Source organism: Gambusia affinis, linkage group LG20 (genome assembly GCF_019740435.1).
Source record: "Gambusia affinis linkage group LG20, SWU_Gaff_1.0, whole genome shotgun sequence".
In the NCBI taxonomy this organism is placed as follows: domain Eukaryota; kingdom Metazoa; phylum Chordata; class Actinopteri; order Cyprinodontiformes; family Poeciliidae; genus Gambusia; species Gambusia affinis.
In genome coordinates this window covers 630,124-647,997 of record NC_057887.1, presented here as the reverse complement: position 1 = coordinate 647,997, position 17,874 = coordinate 630,124, and the positions used below count along the sequence as shown (strand labels likewise).

Here is a 17,874-nt window from a genome sequence, read left to right as displayed (position 1 = left end):
AGATTCTTCTGTATGTATTATGGAATGCTGTGTGTTGCTTGCGACAGAGAGAAACTTACTAACCTATGAAAGGAATGGAGGACAGGGAATTAAAGGCATGGGCAAGGCTACCATTAACTCTGCGGCTGGACCCAGTTTCTTGAGGGACAGGAATTGTTCTGGCTGCCCGGATCCAACCAGATGCTTCCGGTGATATGGTGGGAGTGGAGTTAGCCTGAAAGGGTGTCTGACAGGTAAATGGGGGCCTTTGCCTCAGGACCACCTCTTGAACTGGGGACACGGAGGAGATGACCTCTCTGTCATCTCTTAGCTGCTTTGTCTTCTCCTCTAAAGTTCGAGGTGCAGGAGTAGATTGGAGACAGGAAAAGGCACCCTCTCTTCTGGTGCCAGACCCCCAGTTGAGGTGAGGGCCACTGTAAGTAGGCTCTCTGAAAGAGTGGGCCTGCTGGAGGAGATGTCCCTCTTCGTGGTAAAATGAGGGGCTGTAGCTTCTGTAGCCCACCACTTCCTCTTCTTCCAGCCATCTTGTTTGGGGCTCCGCCACCTGCTGAGCTGACTGCATGTGGCCGAGTGGCACGGTGGGGGAAGCCAACACTGTAGTTTTATGTTCATGTCCTTCTGGAGCTTTTTGCTTCTTCTGTTCTCTTTTACATGTCATTTGGGAATTTGGTGAAGTCTGTTCATAATGTTGTGAGACCAGAGCCGAGGCCTCTGCCAGTGTTTCCACGGAGCGGCCATAATTGTGCTCATATTCAGCATAGGCTGCCAGCAGACTCTCTGAGCATGATTTTCTAGCAGTACCCAATCCAGTGCCGCAGCCACCTAGCCAGTAGGAGTCATGGATAGCACCTGCTGCTTGCTGATGATGGAGGAAGGTTTCTCTTCTGTGGTGTTCTGCAAAGGTCATAGGGCTGGGTATAAATCTGGGCCTGGGTGCCGAACCCAGGTGCGGCTCGGCTAGATAGTCCTGAGATACACCTAATTGTCGGGGGGAAATGTGTTCTGCTGCCTCTGCTTGGCTGTAGTACCAGTCTGACAGAGCCTGGTGGTAGAGTGCATCGCTGTGAGCACGTGAAGAGGCCTGCAGTCTGCTCCTTCGAGGTGGAGGCAGCGTTGCAGAGGTGATGGCAGCATTATGGTTAGCAAAATGGAAGTCAAATGCATTCAGGCTTGCATAATTGCCATCCTGGTGTTGCCATGGTGGAGCAAAATGTCTGCTGGAACCCTCTGGAGCTTGTGGTTGGCCCGAGGTGGCGGTAGAGGTAACAGGGGCTTGGTTGTCCAGTGGTGAGATGGCACTTCTGCCATTGTGCGGCCAGTTGTCCAGAGGGTTGGAAGTGGGATGCTGCATGGTGGAGCTCACACCAGAGGCCAGGGAGCAGAGATGTGGAGGTTCTGGAGGGTTCTGGGTCTCACCTGAGTACGGTTTAACACCTTTGGAGTTGACATTCTGGGAGTACATCTGAGGAGGTGTAAGAAAAAGGACACAATGAAAACCATAAACAACAAGCATATTTCCTTTTTATTTCCTTTTAATTAAATATTATTGTTCAACCAAAACTGACCAGGCTCTTAAGGCCCCAACATACTTCATCTGAATGTCCAAATTGGCTTTCATTGATGCTGACTTGCGATGAAAATAGATCAAGCAAAATGTTCTCTGTAAGCATTCCGTTCACAGAGAACCATTCGCCTGCCAAACTCGACACCAGGCACAACAGAGTGCAAAGTCTTCTCTGATTGGTCAGAGGTTTGTTGCCGTGTTTTACACAGAAATGCAATGGGGACAGCAATGTTTATATTTCTCTTCAGTCTGCTTCCACTATTTTGAGGAACATTTATCCTCAATGTATATCAGGACTTATGTACATTTGTACGATTCTTCACCAATTACCTGCAAAAACTGTTAAATGGCTACAAACTCCTGGATGGAAAATGTAAAGTCATGAAGGAATGTCTGGAGCTCTCAGTAGCTGTTTCTTAGAAGCAAAACAGAGGATGCTGCGACAGAGGGGGAATCCCAGAAAGTAGGGGTGTGACATACCTGTGGGAGGGGCGTCAGGCGAACTGGGCAGAGTATGAAAGGTGAGAGCGAATACAAATCTCCTGAAACCATGTGACTTCGCAACAACTGTTTGGCTTCAGATGAAGTGCGTGGGAATGTTTACCTCCCCAACTACCATCCATAAGACTGAACCCATTATTCTTTATATTTTTAGGCAAAATGTCACATAGAAGCAATGGGGCTGATCTTTTTTATCCTTGAGGGTATTAATTCTGATGTAATATACAAACTGGTATGCTGTAAAATGTCTTGTCTGCTTAATGTTAAAATTAATGAATGATTAAAATTTTGATTATCGGCAGTCTTTCTTTACAGATTTCTGACAAGATAATCCTTTATTAGTCCCACAAGTGGAAAAATTAAGTTGTCATGACAGGAAGTGGACAGTACCAAATAATAGCCACAGAAATGAATAAAGATAGAATAAAAACTGCACAGTGTAGAAAAAAAATCATTAAAAGGTAACTTTGTGTATTGATGTCACTTTTACCCCTCTTTATCCAAACAGCTGTTGATAAACACACACTGACTATCATTGAATGAATCCAGTTGTTCCTTCAGCTCTGCCAACTGATGGCTTCACACATTCAGAGGGTGGAAAGAAAATCAAGGCAAAAAATAGAAAGGTGATACTCACACTTACCAACTGCAACACATCCTCATTTTTTGGCATAATAGTGAGCTCCAAAAGGTTCTCACTGAATGAAAACATGAAACACAGCAATAAGAATGGATATTAGAACACACAACAAAACCTTAACAAGACATCCACACCTGTTTTGGATGAGTGCGATAACCTGAGAGTAGGTTTTCCCCAGAATGCTCTCCCCATTAACCTTCACCAGTCGGTCTCCTGGAGAACCCACAAGCACACACATACAAAGAAGGGTTGAACAGGAATATCTGGTGGAAAAGTGAGAAAACTGAACATTTGTTATGGTTTCCACATTACTACAGAAACAACACAGTAAACTACAAATGGTGGCTTTAGAACAGGAGTCTCAAACTCCAGTCCTCGAGGGCCACAGTCCTGCAACTTTTAGATGTGCCTCTGCTGCACCACCTGAATAGAATAATAAGGTCATTAAGGCTCTGGAGAACTGGTCTACACAAGGAGGAGGAAATTAAGCCATTTCATTCCACTGTTTAGTACCTGTGGCTCATCTAAAAACTGCAGGACAGCGACTGGAAGACTGGAGTTTGAGACCCCTGCTTTAGATAGAATATATGACTACTGCTGTTGCCTTGTTTTTCTCATTTGATCATTATACTGACTATCCTCTCTGTTTCTGAATCAGGTGAGTTTGCTGGCCAATTAAGAGCAGGGATACCATGGACCTTAAACCAAGTAGAGTTTGGCACTGTGTGCAGGTACTAAGTCCTGTTGAAAAATTAAATCTGCATTTCCATAACGTTGGTCAGCAGCAGGAAGCCTGAATTGCTCTAAAACATCCTGGTAGATGGCTGTATTGACCATGGACATCAGAAAACGCAGTGAACCGACACCAGCAGATGACCTGGCAACGCAAATCATCACTAACTGTGGAAACTTTAGACTGGAACTCAAGCAACATGGATTTTGTGCCTCTCCTCTCTTCCTCCAAACTCTGTGAGCTTTATTTCCAAAGGAAATGCAAAATTTACTTTCATCAAAGAACATAACTTTGAACCACTCAGCACCAGTTCAGTCCTATTTGTCTTTAGCCAGGCAAGATGCTTCTGATGTTGTCTCTTGTTCAAGAGTGACTTGACATAAGGAATGCAGCAGCTGAAACCCTTGTCTTTTATATATCTGTGTGGTGGTTTTTGAAGCACCGACTGCAGCTGCAGTCCGCTCTTTGTGAATCTCCCTAACATTTTTGAATTGGTTTTGTTTCCCGTACAGGATGCGGTTATCCTGACTGCTTGTCCATGTTTTTCCTACCACATCTTTTCTTCCTCTTCACCTCTCTATGAATGTGCTTGAACACAGAACTCTGTGCACAGCCCGCTTCTTTAGAAATGATGCTTGTCTTGCCCTCTTGTGCAAAGTGTCAAAGGTCAACTTTTGGACAACCGTCAGGTGAGTAGTCATCCCCATCATTGTGTAGCCTGCAGAACTGGACTGAGAGACTATTTAAAAGCCTTTGCAGGTGTTTTGAGTTAATTAGCTGATTAGCAACACTAAAATAACCCATTTGAAACATGTCAGTCAACCTCTTTTTCAAGGTTTAAAACGCTGGCCTGTTAGCGTAGGCTTCTGTTGCCTTTGATTACTCATAAAAGACACTTGAAATTCCTTTTTGGAATTTGAAATGAATGAATATAATATGCAAATTTTACTTTTTGAATGGGATTACTGATTTAAATTAACTTTTTCGTGATATTCAAACTCTTTGACCAGCACCTGCACTTTTGTTTAGAAAGTCATTTACTTTTAACCTGTTGATTAAAATCAAGGAAAAACCTCATGCATTTTGAAAAGTATATCCATTCATTATTCCTAGGGGGGCCATGATGGGTGCTGGTGCATATCTCCAGAGGTCAATGAGCAAGAGTTGGGGTCACCCTGGACAGGTCGCCAGTCCATCACAGAACAACACAGACAGACAGGACAAACAACCATGCACAAACACACTCGCACCTAGAGAGAATTTAGAAATCAATCAAGTGTCATGTTTAGGACTGTGGGAGGAAGCCGGAGTACCCAGAGAGAACCCACTCATATGCACAGGGAGAACATACAAACTCCAAGCATAAAGATCCCAGGCTGGAATTTGAACCCAGGACCTTCTTGGTGCAAGGCAACAGCTCTGTGCAGACCTGAAAAGTATATGATATGCAATAAATTGGAGGTATTCCAATGGAGCTCGTTGTCAGATTAAAAGTACCTTTTAAAAGTAAAAATGTTGTTCAGCACTTTGGTGAGTTTTGCTGTTTTTAAAGTGCTTATAAAGTTGATTTCCCTTGGCCTTAAGCAGGTATTAAACGTTTTTGTTAATCCTTTACTTATGGATTAAAAAAATGTTTTTTATTAGTCTGAAGTAATATTCTAATTTTAAGTTTTTAACTATAAGCAGAAAATCAAAATAACAGAATAAATAAAGCTTGAAAACATTACGGTATGTATGAAACTAATCTATATTAATGTGCTTCATTTACTGAACTTAGTTCCTGAAAAATGTTTTGTATAATTTTTTTTTATTCAATCTTAAATCTAGAATATTTAAGAACTTGAGAGTTAATTCATAAAATGTTATTTCAGACTTTAGTTGGAGTGAGTTCATGCATGCATTTTACCAATACACAGTCCAGCTTGTTGAGCAGGGCCATTCTCTTTCACACTTTTCACAAAAATGGTGTCCATTGGCTCCAAGCAAGCTTGCTGACTCTCCACTTTAAAGAAACACAAACATGTAATATTTCAGGTCAGAAAACTTTTATCCAAATAGACATAACAAACCCCACATACCAAAGTTAAATTTCGTTCATTAAAAAGGAGAAAAGTACATTTTTATGGCTTTTGTAAGACTCTGAAAGGCAGGTTTGTTTTAACATACATCCTTAGATGATCAGGAATAATTATCGGATGGGTAGCACAGTTATAATAAGGTAAACAACTAACAATTCATTCTGTCATCTTAACCTCTTTTCTCCAATTTTACTTGATTCCATTGTGTTTAAAACCTCCACAACCTTCTGAATTTGAAGTAGGGCATTATTATTGGGGACAATAAAGGCTAAAAACAAATCATCACACCAAACTCCATTTATGTCTGCTTTAATTGGGTCAAATTTAAAGCTGCTGTCTTCCTGGTAAGGTTTATTATGCATTTTCACTTAATTTTTATAAATAAATACCAAAACAACTAGACAACTAAATACACCAACACAATATCACAGCAAGGGGCAATTTAGAGAAACCACTGACCCAATAAGAATATTTTTAGACTGTGGGAGGAATCCGGAATACACGGAAGAACTCATCCTTACGATGGATACAAACAAAAGATGCAAAGCAACAGAGCTAACGCTCTCCAATGTGTAGTTTTAGAAAAGAAACCGTAGCAGATCCCCCCCCCCAAATGAAAGATTGTGGCTTTACAGATGAACAGCCTGGTTTATTGGAAGTAAACCATGAGTTTCACTGTAAGAGCTGCATGCACAAACACACACACAAAAAAAGACAGTGTAAGCTACAAACCACGCTCTCATAACCATAATGTTTGAAAACTAAAAATAACATTCACCACTAAAATAACTGATTCAAAAACTATACATTATTTGAGTACAATAAAGCAATTTCACAATTCCAACCAATCAATATTAGAAATATCCTTATTTACAAAATAAATATACCTTGTGCCTCAATAGAGGGGGCTGCTAATAAGATACATTTTTTAGAACACTGTTGCAACTCGTCTTCCATTCTTTCAGTTGCTAAGCTGCTCCTCCACAACATAAAAAACAGAAGCTCTCTCATCAAAATAAAAGGATCAAATCAAAAACAGGAAGTCAACCACATAATACACAAAACAAAACAAAATAAAGGCAACAATACAAATAAGGAGCTTAACCTAGGGTTATTTACAGAAACAGTTGCAGTTATTTTAACCAGGAAGTTTATTCACATTAATTTTCTATCATTTAGGAAATGATAGAAAATTTCAGAACCAGAGAGTGTTGAGGTGGAAAAATACACAGTGATTATATAATAATACTAGTTATTAAGAGCTGCATGTGCAAAATAACGTGCATGCGTTATTTTGTGCCTAAACAAAATAAAGGTTTCGGCGCTTGTTGCCTTAGCTTGTTAGCGCCAAATCATAACACCAAATAAAGTTGATGCTGTTTAAGATAACAGGACATAAAACACTCACATTTTCCTGGTAAATTTTCATTTTCTTCATCCTGTGGGAAAGTAAAAAGAAAGACAGAAAAAATCATTAGGCAGGATGGACACAGAGAGCTGCTACTGAGCTCAGATTTTCCACCTGGGGCTACACACCAGTGGGCTCCCACCCTGGTCCTCAGGGCCCACCATCCTGCATGGTTTAGATGTTTCCCTACTCCAGCACAACCGATTCAGATGATTGCATTACTTCCTCAGCATGCTTTAGATTGCTATCAATCAATCAATCAAATTTTATTTGTATAGCACATTTCAGCAGCAAGGCATTTCAAAGTGCATTGTGTTTCAGACACAGAAACACAATGCAACATAGAATCAACAACAAAAACACAACATCAAGACAGATTCCGTCAATGAACTTGCAATTGATTATTTGTCCAATACAACTCTGAACAAGTGGGTTTTTAGTTGAGATTTAAAGGAAGTCAGTGTTTCAGCTGTTTTGCAGTTTTCTGGAAGTTTTTTCCAGATTTGTGGTGCATAGATGCTAAATGCCGCTTCTCCTAGACTGAAGTCATTGTATAATACTGCTGAGGTCTCTGGGGTCGGCCGGAGGCATTTTGTCCTGGTTCAAATTGGAGATGGAGAAAAGTAAGGTAAAAATAAAAGTAAGAAAATCCCTCAGTCCTTTAGGTTTGAAGTAATCCAGTTATAATGTTGAAAAAGTAAAATATAACTATAAAAACTGTCACTTTAAAAATAACTCAAGCAAAGTTATCAGTAAGGACAAGAGAGAGCAGCTCTTCCTCCTTCAGCTGCCAAGAAGCACGTCTAGTTAATCGCTCATTCATTTTAGCCAGGTGTGCAGCAGCAAGGGAACAACATGCAGGGGCAGTGGGGACTTCTGCTCTATACCTTGGCTACTGGATGAGACCTGTGTAGCTTCCTGTGCTCTAAGCTGTTATTGAAGGACCAGCAAGAGGTCACAGGACAAGAAATCAATAGCTTATTTCACACATTAATCCATGTAGCACTAACTTCCCTTTAGTTAGCTGAACCAGCCGCTGCTCAGGAATGTAGCACACTTTACATTAGAGTCTACACTTTAACATAGCAAAAACACATATAAATGCAATTTTTAGCTCAAGATGCCATTGTCACTGTCCTGCATGCTGTCCTGTCCCACCTGGAGCACCAAGATACACATGCATTCTCTTTATTGATTTCAGCTAGGCATTCAATACTAACATCCCTGACAGATTAGTGTGTAAACTGGCTGACCTAGGAATCCCCTCTTCCACCTGCTGCCGGATTAAAGACTTCCTGACAGATTGCAAGCAAAGAGTCAGAATGGGTCCCCATAACTCTTCAGCCAACAACATCAGAACTGGCTCTCCTCTAGGTGTTGAGCCCTCTGCTCTTCACGCTGTACACACACAATTGTGTTTCAGTCCATCAAAGAACCACTCTCATTAAATTTGCAGATGACATAACTGTAGTGGGCCTCATCTCGGGGGGATGAGTCTGCCTACAGGAACGAGGTGGAGCAACTGACAGCATGGTGCACAACCAGCTGATCCTACACACAGCCAAGACCAAGGAGATATAGTGGATTTTAGGAGAAGGAAACGAGATATTCAAACACTAAATATCTGCGGCGAGCCTGTGGAAAGGGTGTCAAACTTCTGTTTTCTGGGAGTTCACATCATGGATAACTTGGTCTGGGATGTAAACACCACAGAACTACAGAACTGGCCCAGGAGAGACTATTTCCTTGAGAGTCCTCAGAAGCAACAATATTTCTCAAAAACCGCTGGTATCCTATCGATTATCTACTGAAAGTATCATTTGGTATTGTCTCTGTGCTGCTGTGCAGCATGGTGAACCACACACAGAGAAACACTTTCCAGAGAATTGTAAAATCAGCCCAGAAGACCATCGGCTGCTCTCTGCCTTCTCTTGAAAAACTCCACAGTTCCTGCTGCGTCAGGAAAGCCAAGAACTTTTTAAAAGACTCTTCACACCCCGGTCACAATTTGTTCTAACTGCTGCCATCTAGCTGCAGATACAGGAGCATTAAAGCAAAGAACAAACAGACTGAATAACAATTTATACCTGGTAGCCAAAAGGGCATTAAATACCCCGTAGTAGTATTTATCACCCAATTTCGATATAATCCATGTAATTTATTGCATAGTTTCAATAGTTATAATATTAATTAAATTAATTCATTAATAAATTTATTTATTTATTTTACATAATTTCTGCTGTAGGAGATGGTTTATAAAACAAATTTTATCAGGGCTGTTGTGGGTATTGCAATGTTGTACAAACAAAAGGCATCTAGCCCAGTATTGGTTGTTTATTGAACTTTCAGTAACTACAGTGGCTGCAGTGCAGAACAATAAAAAGGAGAACTACTGTAGAAAAACCGATGAAGAACAATTCAAAACTAAGCTAGTCTTATTTTTTCCGCTTTGAGTTGGCTTTGTGCTACACGCAGATCAGTTGCCATAACAACCAAGTGAACAAATCCACTGGATGACAGAGCAGAGATTACGTTAAGGATTCAACTAGGGCTGTAATGATTCCTTAACTGATTCAAGTACGTTGATAATTAAAATTCCTCTAGGAAATGCTTTGCTAAATTATGTTTCATTATTTTGCGCACTCTGTTCCGCCCGGGTTATTATTTGTGGTGGGCTTCTGTCTATGAGTTGTTGTTGAGTGACTGACAGAGAGAGAGAGACTAAAATATTCTTTTACAGCAACCCTAGATTCAACACCAAAAACATGCAAACATTTTCCACACAAAGAACAAAACATTCAGTCCGTTGTGGCGTACAAAATGTATATATTTCACACTCGAATGTATACTTTTATTGTGATGGGGAGAAGGTGAGGTGAGAAGACACCAACGGTTTTACTTCATTCTATTTTTGGTTTTGATTGGAATAAACAATGAGAATAAAACAAGACTCAAATTATTTTTTTGTCTTTTTCTACTGACTTCCACATTGTTACAGTTTTTTACTATTAATAAGTGATCATCTGAACACAACGGTGGTTGACTAGTTGATTTCAACACCTCCTTTACCAATGATCTGTCAGAGAGTTTGTGTGTGTCACCTTAATTTAACCGAACCGAAGCAAACCCAACTGCACAGCACATCTACGTGTTAAGGTTGTTAGAGTCAAGCTAACATAACTGACCTACTTCGCTCTCCCTCTCCATTTTTTGATTACTGACCTGTGAAACGTGATAATCTTAGACCTTGTTTTCTAGTTGTCGTAGTGTTAGCAAAACACTGCGTCCATTTTTCCTTTTATATAAAAGCGTACATTTAAGATTTAGACAACTTGACAGATAAAATCAATGGGAGTCATAATTCGCGAGCTGTGACTGTCAGCACAGGGATCTTGCTCATGTGACTTTTACGTTTCAAGGCTACTTCTAGGCTCATTTGCATACTGATTGGCTGTTCACTAACGGTAAAGGGGTTTGAGTTTGAGCTGTACAGTTGGATTTGCAGATACAGGAGAAGACTGCAGTCTGCTCAGCACGGTGTGCAGCAGAACCTCAAGTGAGATGTTCCATTATTTGTGAGAGGTTTGATTTGAGGGGGCAAGACATTCGTTTGAGGGGACATTTGTCCCCTCTCGCCCCACCGTGTAGCCGGCCTCAATTTATAGGCACACTTGAGATTATTTTCCTCTGCTCCGGTGGACAACAGATGACATTTCATTGCCACTTTTACGGTCATGTCTTTGTGCAATGACAACATAAGTCTATGTCTAAATATTACATCTCCATGAACCAACCCCTGGAAAAGAAAAAGGATGGCTGGATGGATGGACAGATATTACATCTGGAGTCCCTGGAAACTGTGGTGGAGAGGAGGACACTGAAGAAGGTTTTGTCTATCATGGACAATAAACAGAACCCTCTCCACCACATAGTGGACAGACAGCGGAGCACCTTCTCACATAGACTGCTCCAGCTCCGCTGTCGTAGGGACAGATGCAGGAAATCCTTCCTGCCACATGAAATCTTACTGTACAATAAAAGATAAATCATTGTTCTGCACTAATCAGCCCAATTTTGCACAACTGCACTGTGGTACACTTGCTGTACATATATTTACATATACATATCTGCATTTTTTGAATCTCTGCAAGGACTGCTCTTAAATTGCATTTTATATTTTACAGCATTTTACAATTTTACAATTTGTAGCATTTTATATTTATTTAATTTTATCTACAACTAGTTGTTACTGTGTCTTGTCTCTATACTGCAACTGCGAAGTAATTTCCCTGCTGGGATGAATAAAGTACTTCTATTCTATGCTATCTGACCACTACATAAAAATAGTTAATACAGAAATGTGGGCTTAATGGATACCTGCTAATGAGACTTATTAAATAGATTAAGTCTACTTAATCTATTTAATAAGTCTCATTAAATAGAGAAATCCAATATTGGATTATAATATATAGAGGAACATAGATCAACCAGCAAATCAAGAATTTTGCTTTTTAACTCGGCTCTCTTCACCACGACTGACCAGTGCAGCGCCTGCTTCACTGCAGGACTGATCCACCTGGGGTCGCCAACCTGTGATTCTAGAGCTGCATGAGGCTCTTTAGCGCTGCCCCAGTTCTGCGGTAAAGCTAGCTGCCTCTTCAAAAGTGACAGTAAAGCCAGCCCGTACTCAATTTTCACATACACCACGGCACAAGACGTTATGGCACCCTAATTTACGAGGTCCTTTCAGAGTAAAAGTTCACATCCGGTTCATGTTTGATCTACTGCAAGTAGATTTCCAGAGGCTTCATGTTTAGACAATTTATGCAGTTACAAAAACAAATAATGTAGCGGAATTAATTGGGGACATTAAGCAATGCTGAAAAACTCTCCGTTTCCATGGACTTCTCTCACTTCTGGGTAGCAGAGGGACACCTCTAGAACACAATCAGCAAATGTCAACCACAAATGATGTTTAATTTCAAAATTAGAGCCTATTAAAATAAGACGTTTTTATTTCCCCCCCCCTAAGTTGCTATGCTTTTGAAGGCCTGATGAGGCACTGATCCTCACCCCAGCAGCTTCACACACTTCTGTGAGCCGTTCTTCTGAAAGCTGTAGACAGGGTTCCTACTGGTATTTAGAAAGAAAATTCCATGACTCTCCATCCCCTTCAGTATAATTTTCCATGAACCACAAACCACCAGGTACATGGTTCAACCTGTTGTGTGAACCACGTACAACAAGTTCATAAAGAAAAATGCATGACTGAAAGACCTTACCCCACCAAGTTAAATTATGGTGAACATGTAAATGTGCAGACAAGTGGGGAGGAAACTAAAATGACAAAAATTAAAAAATGAAGCCCACACAGCCAAGTAGAAATTGAAAACTGTCTATTCATACCTGACATATGAGGAATCATATGATGATATTGTCAAACAAAAGCATATTAGCAGTGTGATGGAGACCAGGAACTCCATCCGTATTGATTGATATTTATTTACAGAAGAAATACTTTTTGTTTCATTTCTTTATTTTAGTTTTTTTTTTTGTTGGGTTAATTGGGTTTTTCCTTTCTGGTGTGTCTCCTTAGAGGGGTGGAGAAGAAAGGGAGAAGTACTCCAGGTGCAATTAAAAAGCTCCTGGAGCATACCATGTGAGCTAAGTAGGGTAATGCTCTGAAGTTATATTAAGTTTCATTTAATTTCTTGATTGACTTTAGGATTAGTTGTTTCTAATTTGCATGCATGTAAATATTTATTTGTACCATTTATTTTGTGTTGGGTTTGTAATGATTTATTGCTGTTTGTCAACCTTTCACCTGGTGTGGGTGGAAGTGGCCAAGGGATAAAGCCGGCTGCTGTGCTTTGCAGTAAAGAAACGAGTGTCGGTGTGTTGGTGACCTGCAGCACCAATAAAGTTATTTCCACCAAATCTTGTTTCTTTACCTCCTCTCCTTTTAACACCTTGGAGAGTGACAAGCAGTAATGCAAACAAAAGATTGTACATGTATGTAGAATTAACTGCTTCTACAACAGTTCAGAACAGACAGCCACACACACCGCAACACCGCTAGTTTTTAATCGGAGGTTTGATTAAATAAATATATATTGTTCATAAATTAGATTAGTAATAGAATGAAGTGTGCGCATAGCATTACAAAAACAAAGAATGGTTCTCAGTGAGAACAATAGTAAAGAACTCTTTACTATTAATCATAGAAAAGAGCCGTTCAGAAGAATTGGCTCATTCATGAATGTTGCATCACTACATTGCAGACTTTGGTCATAGTACTATCATACCTGCAACACAGGGCCAAAATTAGGAGGGTGTGGGCCCCTGGGCTTGAGCCAATGTGCAGGCCCTATACAGTAATCAGACACTGTATCCCATTGCTCTGCCAGGAGAAAGGGCTAATGGACAGTCCTGCCCACCTAACCCTAATCCTCCATTTGCATGCTTTTTACAACAATCACTTAAAATTAGTGACTTTTTTGCTATATTTTGCGCACAAACAAAAAAAATTCAGCAAGTTGTTTTTTTTATATCGGACAAAAAAATGCAATCAGTTCACCACTGCTTTCTTTTTGATCTGTCTGCAGACCAGTTGATCACTGTAATCAATGTAAAGACCATGACTGCAAAGAAAATATATTTAGTAGTTATTAAAGACGTACTTGAACGTCTTGAATATGTCTTCATATTTGACAGGTGGACGTATCCTTTGAATGTAAATCAGACACGTCTGATACTCAAAATGCACTTAGTGTGAACGCACTAGAAAGCTGGTTCTGCTTTTTTAAGTTTGCGTGTGAGCAGAGCAGTCGCAATCCTATTCTGTGACTTTCGTTGTTTCCTGGCTCTTTCAATCATTCTGTTGCGTTTCAAAGCATCACTGACTTTCAGCACCAGTAAAAATACGACATGTTAAGCAAAAAACAGCTGTGGCGGATGGAGGATAAATCAGCCTGTGTTTGGATGTACTCAGCACTAGCGAGATGGCTTTCAAAATGTCATCTGGAGAAGAGTCGTTCTTGATTTTTTTGTAAACCTGTTCCTATGCTTTAAAATTAACATCCATATTTTGACAGCTCCTTGCTTCTTGATCAGCCCAGTAAGCCCAAATGAACTTTTCAGTTTTTACCCGAAGCGCAGGATAAGCACGGATTATCCCCTAGCCCTGTTAGCTTGGATATTTTCTTCATCACTTCTCTGTCGCACTCTTCTTTTTCTTTCCTGTGCTCTGATGCCATATTTTCTTTTGTCCGCCATTGTGAGAAATTACTCACTGATGCTTATCGCTTATTACTGGCGATTAGAGACATCTTCTCTCGCTTTGAGGAAAGCCCTGTCTTGTAGAGCCGCGTGCAAGTCAAAAGGGATGACAGTGGTAACTAACACGTAATTAGTAAGTCCCGTTATTTCTTGGATTTGAATCAGTATGCTTTGCATACAGTGAAAACAAGGATGTTGACAAATAAAGTGGACAATATGCTGGCAATTTAGTGACATTTCCACAATTGTGTTCTTGACCAGTCTTGAAATAGAATACCGTGTCCTCGGTGTCCGACACAGAGACGAGAACCACAGAAACACACGCACCACAGGGAGAAAAACAGCATTTTTTGCCCTTATTTGCAAATTCTATGACATTCCATGACCTGAAATGAAATTCCATGACTTTCCAGGTCTTGAAAATGGAAAAATGACATTTCATGACTTTCCAAGGTTTTTCATGACTTGTACAAATCCCGTGTAGATTACAACTTGATGAAGCCAGTAGGACCACATAATTTGCAAAAAGCAGAGACGTGATCCCAAGGCCACCAAAAAGCAACCCCCTCAACATCTTGGCTGCACCTAGAAATTCTGTCCATAAACATTAGGAACAGAATCAATGACAAAGGGCAATGTTGGCAGAGTCCAACTCTCACCAGAAACAAGCCCAACTTACTGTTTGCAAAGCAAACCAAGCTCAGACACCGGTCATACAGGGACCTAACAGCCTGTATTAAAGGACCCACTTCCTCATATTCCCCACGGTCAAACAAAACAAATTGTGTTTCAAGGTGTATTTTCTCCACAAATGACAGTGGTGTGATGGTGAGGGTTAGCAGATTTCCAGAACTTTAATTTAAAGGAATACTTAAACAGCAGGACTGATTTGAAGATCCTAACTGATGGGCATACATATAAAATAAGAGGCTGTTCTTGTATCAAATCTCTTTATTCAAATCAGAAAAATGTCCAAATAATTAAAAATACCCTTGCCTGAAAATAATTTCAAGCAAATAAGCAAAAGCTGGATGTTGTGGTCTGCTGGTATGCCTCCAAGTAAATGTAATTAATTTGCACAGCAGAGTTTTTAGCATGCTGTGCAGATCACAGGCAGATCGATTCAAAATATTTTTTCAGAATGCAAGACAGATTCAAAATGAAAATGATCCTACATAATTTTCTGTGTGTCTAAACCACAGCACATTCTTTCATTAAAGCAGTTTCTCTAGTGCTTCTAGTCAATTTTGAACAATAAACAAGCCTTCAGTTGCCAGCAGCGCCCAAACTCATCAACACGATGCCTTTTCAACCAAGTAGAAAAAGTAGCTTTCACGGGCACACTGGTGTACAGAGTCGACAGAGGAGAGATAAAAACCTTTGTGACAGCAACTGTTTCCATAGACCATAAAGTTGCACAAATTGGAATTACAAAAATAAATTTGCTTAACGGAAACTCAGAAATTTAGGAGGGAAAAGTCTTTCAATGAAAGATTTTTCCATTAGGATGAGTTGTTTTTTCAGTCACAATGCACAGCTGTCTCAAACATGGGGCTCTCAGCATTTCGCAGTTAATCCGAAACTGAGTCAGTCGTTACAAGATGTTGAATGCATAGCTCTTCTGTAAAACCGACACTGCTGCATATTTATGTAGCCATTCTCAGGTTTAAAGGGCTGAATGAGACACTGACATTTCCTCTGGCTGCTCATCAACTTATTCACATGCAATTTTAATTGCATAACTTATTTAAAGGAAACTTCACTTGGGAAATTGTCAACATTCTGTTGGTATGAAAAATGCACAAAGTTTTGTGCACATTGGAAATGCATCTACTGAAAAGAAAAACGACTTACAAATGAGGCAAAAAAGCAAGTAACAAGACCAACAAACAAGAGCAGGAAACACAATAAAGTCTATTTTCTTCCCTAATGACTTTCATGGAATTGGTATTTAGCTGGTTTATTAAAATGTGGAGGAGCCTTTCACTTCATACATAAGCTAAAAATGAATGCTTAAAAACTGGACTATAAAGTTAACTACGTTTACATCTATATGAGGTATCAAAACAATTGTAACTGCACATTCTGCTACCTTGAGGCTTTGGAGGGCCGACTCTGGTGGGTACACAATGAAGTGGCGCAAAGTGAAGCCAAAACCTTGTGAGTTCTTCTGGAGAACGATGGTCTGTGGGCCTTCCTGTGACATGGCTGCCACTTCAGTTGATGGAAGCTGGTTGCTTCTGTTTTTGTCGGATGACACAATCCCATCATTCTGGCCTTTAGTCTACGAAACAGATACCAGAACAAAAATAAAACATGTTGCTTCCTACTCATTATAAAACAAACACTGAAAAGCTGTTACCATGTGAACATTAGAACTTTCACTAGACCCAAGTTGTTCTGTGAAACTGTGGATTCAGTCACAGCTTAAAAATGTAACAGAAATGTGACTAGCTGGAAGTGGGTGGGTTCTTATCATTCAGATATGACCAGGGCAGAAATCCACCCAACGCAGGAATTGTTACTTCCTCCCTGCACAGCGGACCATCAAACTCGCCCATAACTCCATTTATTACATCCACCCAGTGAGTGGGGAGTTACAAACTCACTCTATAAATAAAAACCCTGGAACAACAGGAACTATCTGAACTCAAGGACACAAATGTGGAAAATACTGAGAACAATGGCAAAAGAAGAGGCTTGATTACTTGTTAGATGATATTGATGCATTGAGAATTATTCTATTTCTGACTGACATTTTCTTTAACTGTGTATTTTTTGTGCTGTATTTGTTGTTTCCTCTTGTCCAGGACTTTCTTGAAAAAGTGTTGTTTTTTTTTTTTTAACCTGGCAAAACAAAGGTTAAATAAAAAAAACAAAAAACAATTGCTGTTTGGACTTTTAGTTGAAAGTCACTTGCACAGTGATAGTTCTAAACTTTGTTGCTTTAACTGTAAAGTTAGGGTATTAAGATAATACACTGCATTGTGATTCAAATAGAAATGTTTGGCTTTTCTTTGGTTTGGGCTCCCAGGTTATTAACAATATAAAATAGACCTAAAAAATTACCCTGAAAATTACTGTCAAAGTTAGACTTGGGGTACTCGCCAAGGCAAACGAAACGCTAGAACTTTCAAATAAAAAGGTCAATTGGTACCAAACTTGACATGAGTGAACCTGGTTGGATGCCTGACGATCCGATGTCATCATAGTATGACGTCATATAAGCCCTGCTCCTCAGAAAAGGAAGTTACTTTTTTGTCTTGGAAAGCTCCATCTCTGACCCTCTTTATCTAATCATGATGATCTTGTGTCAGATGACAGATAACTAGTTGGACTCACTTGCTTTAAAGCACATGGAGCTACACTGTTGCCATACTTTTGGCTCTAAATTCCACATATTTCAGTCTAGCTGCACCAAACTCACTGATCAATCCTTGTCCACACCAAACATAAAGGCAGTCCAATAATTGGTGGGTGTGGCCACACCCTAGAATCCTTAAAAATAAATAAATATAAAAATCAGCCCAGAACCATGCCATTGACTGACAATAATGAAATTCAGTACATGTACACCTTGACAGAAGGTAAAAACAGTCTCTGGGAGCCAAGATCTAACCCCATAAGAAAGCCGGCCATTTTGGATCAGAGTCACCATTTTGTCTGTGTTAC

General features: G+C 40.0%; 1 protein-coding gene across 7 annotated transcripts in view; it reads right to left on the bottom strand.

The window, feature by feature from the left end:
- arhgap23b (Rho GTPase activating protein 23b) overlaps positions 1-17,874 on the bottom strand; it is a 517,086-nt gene that overhangs the window by 440,990 nt on the left and 58,222 nt on the right. For 5 of the 7 annotated variants that reach the window (XR_006369244.1, XM_044102016.1, XM_044102012.1 and 2 more), the window contains exons 2-7: positions 16,295-16,486; positions 6,925-6,955; positions 5,345-5,440; positions 2,840-2,918; positions 2,703-2,763; positions 64-1,462 (exon numbers count right to left, since the gene is read on the bottom strand). Coding sequence is in view for 6 of the 7 variants with exons in the window: in XM_044102016.1 (XP_043957951.1) it covers positions 64-1,462; positions 2,703-2,763; positions 2,840-2,918; positions 5,345-5,440; positions 6,925-6,955; positions 16,295-16,486 (1,858 nt within the window). In the remaining variant the exon portion in view is untranslated. Of the gene's footprint in view, positions 1-63; positions 1,463-2,702; positions 2,764-2,839; positions 2,919-5,344; positions 5,441-6,924; positions 6,956-16,294; positions 16,487-17,874 lie in introns of those variants that run through there. The other 2 variants (XM_044102015.1, XM_044102018.1) reach the window with 2 other exon arrangements.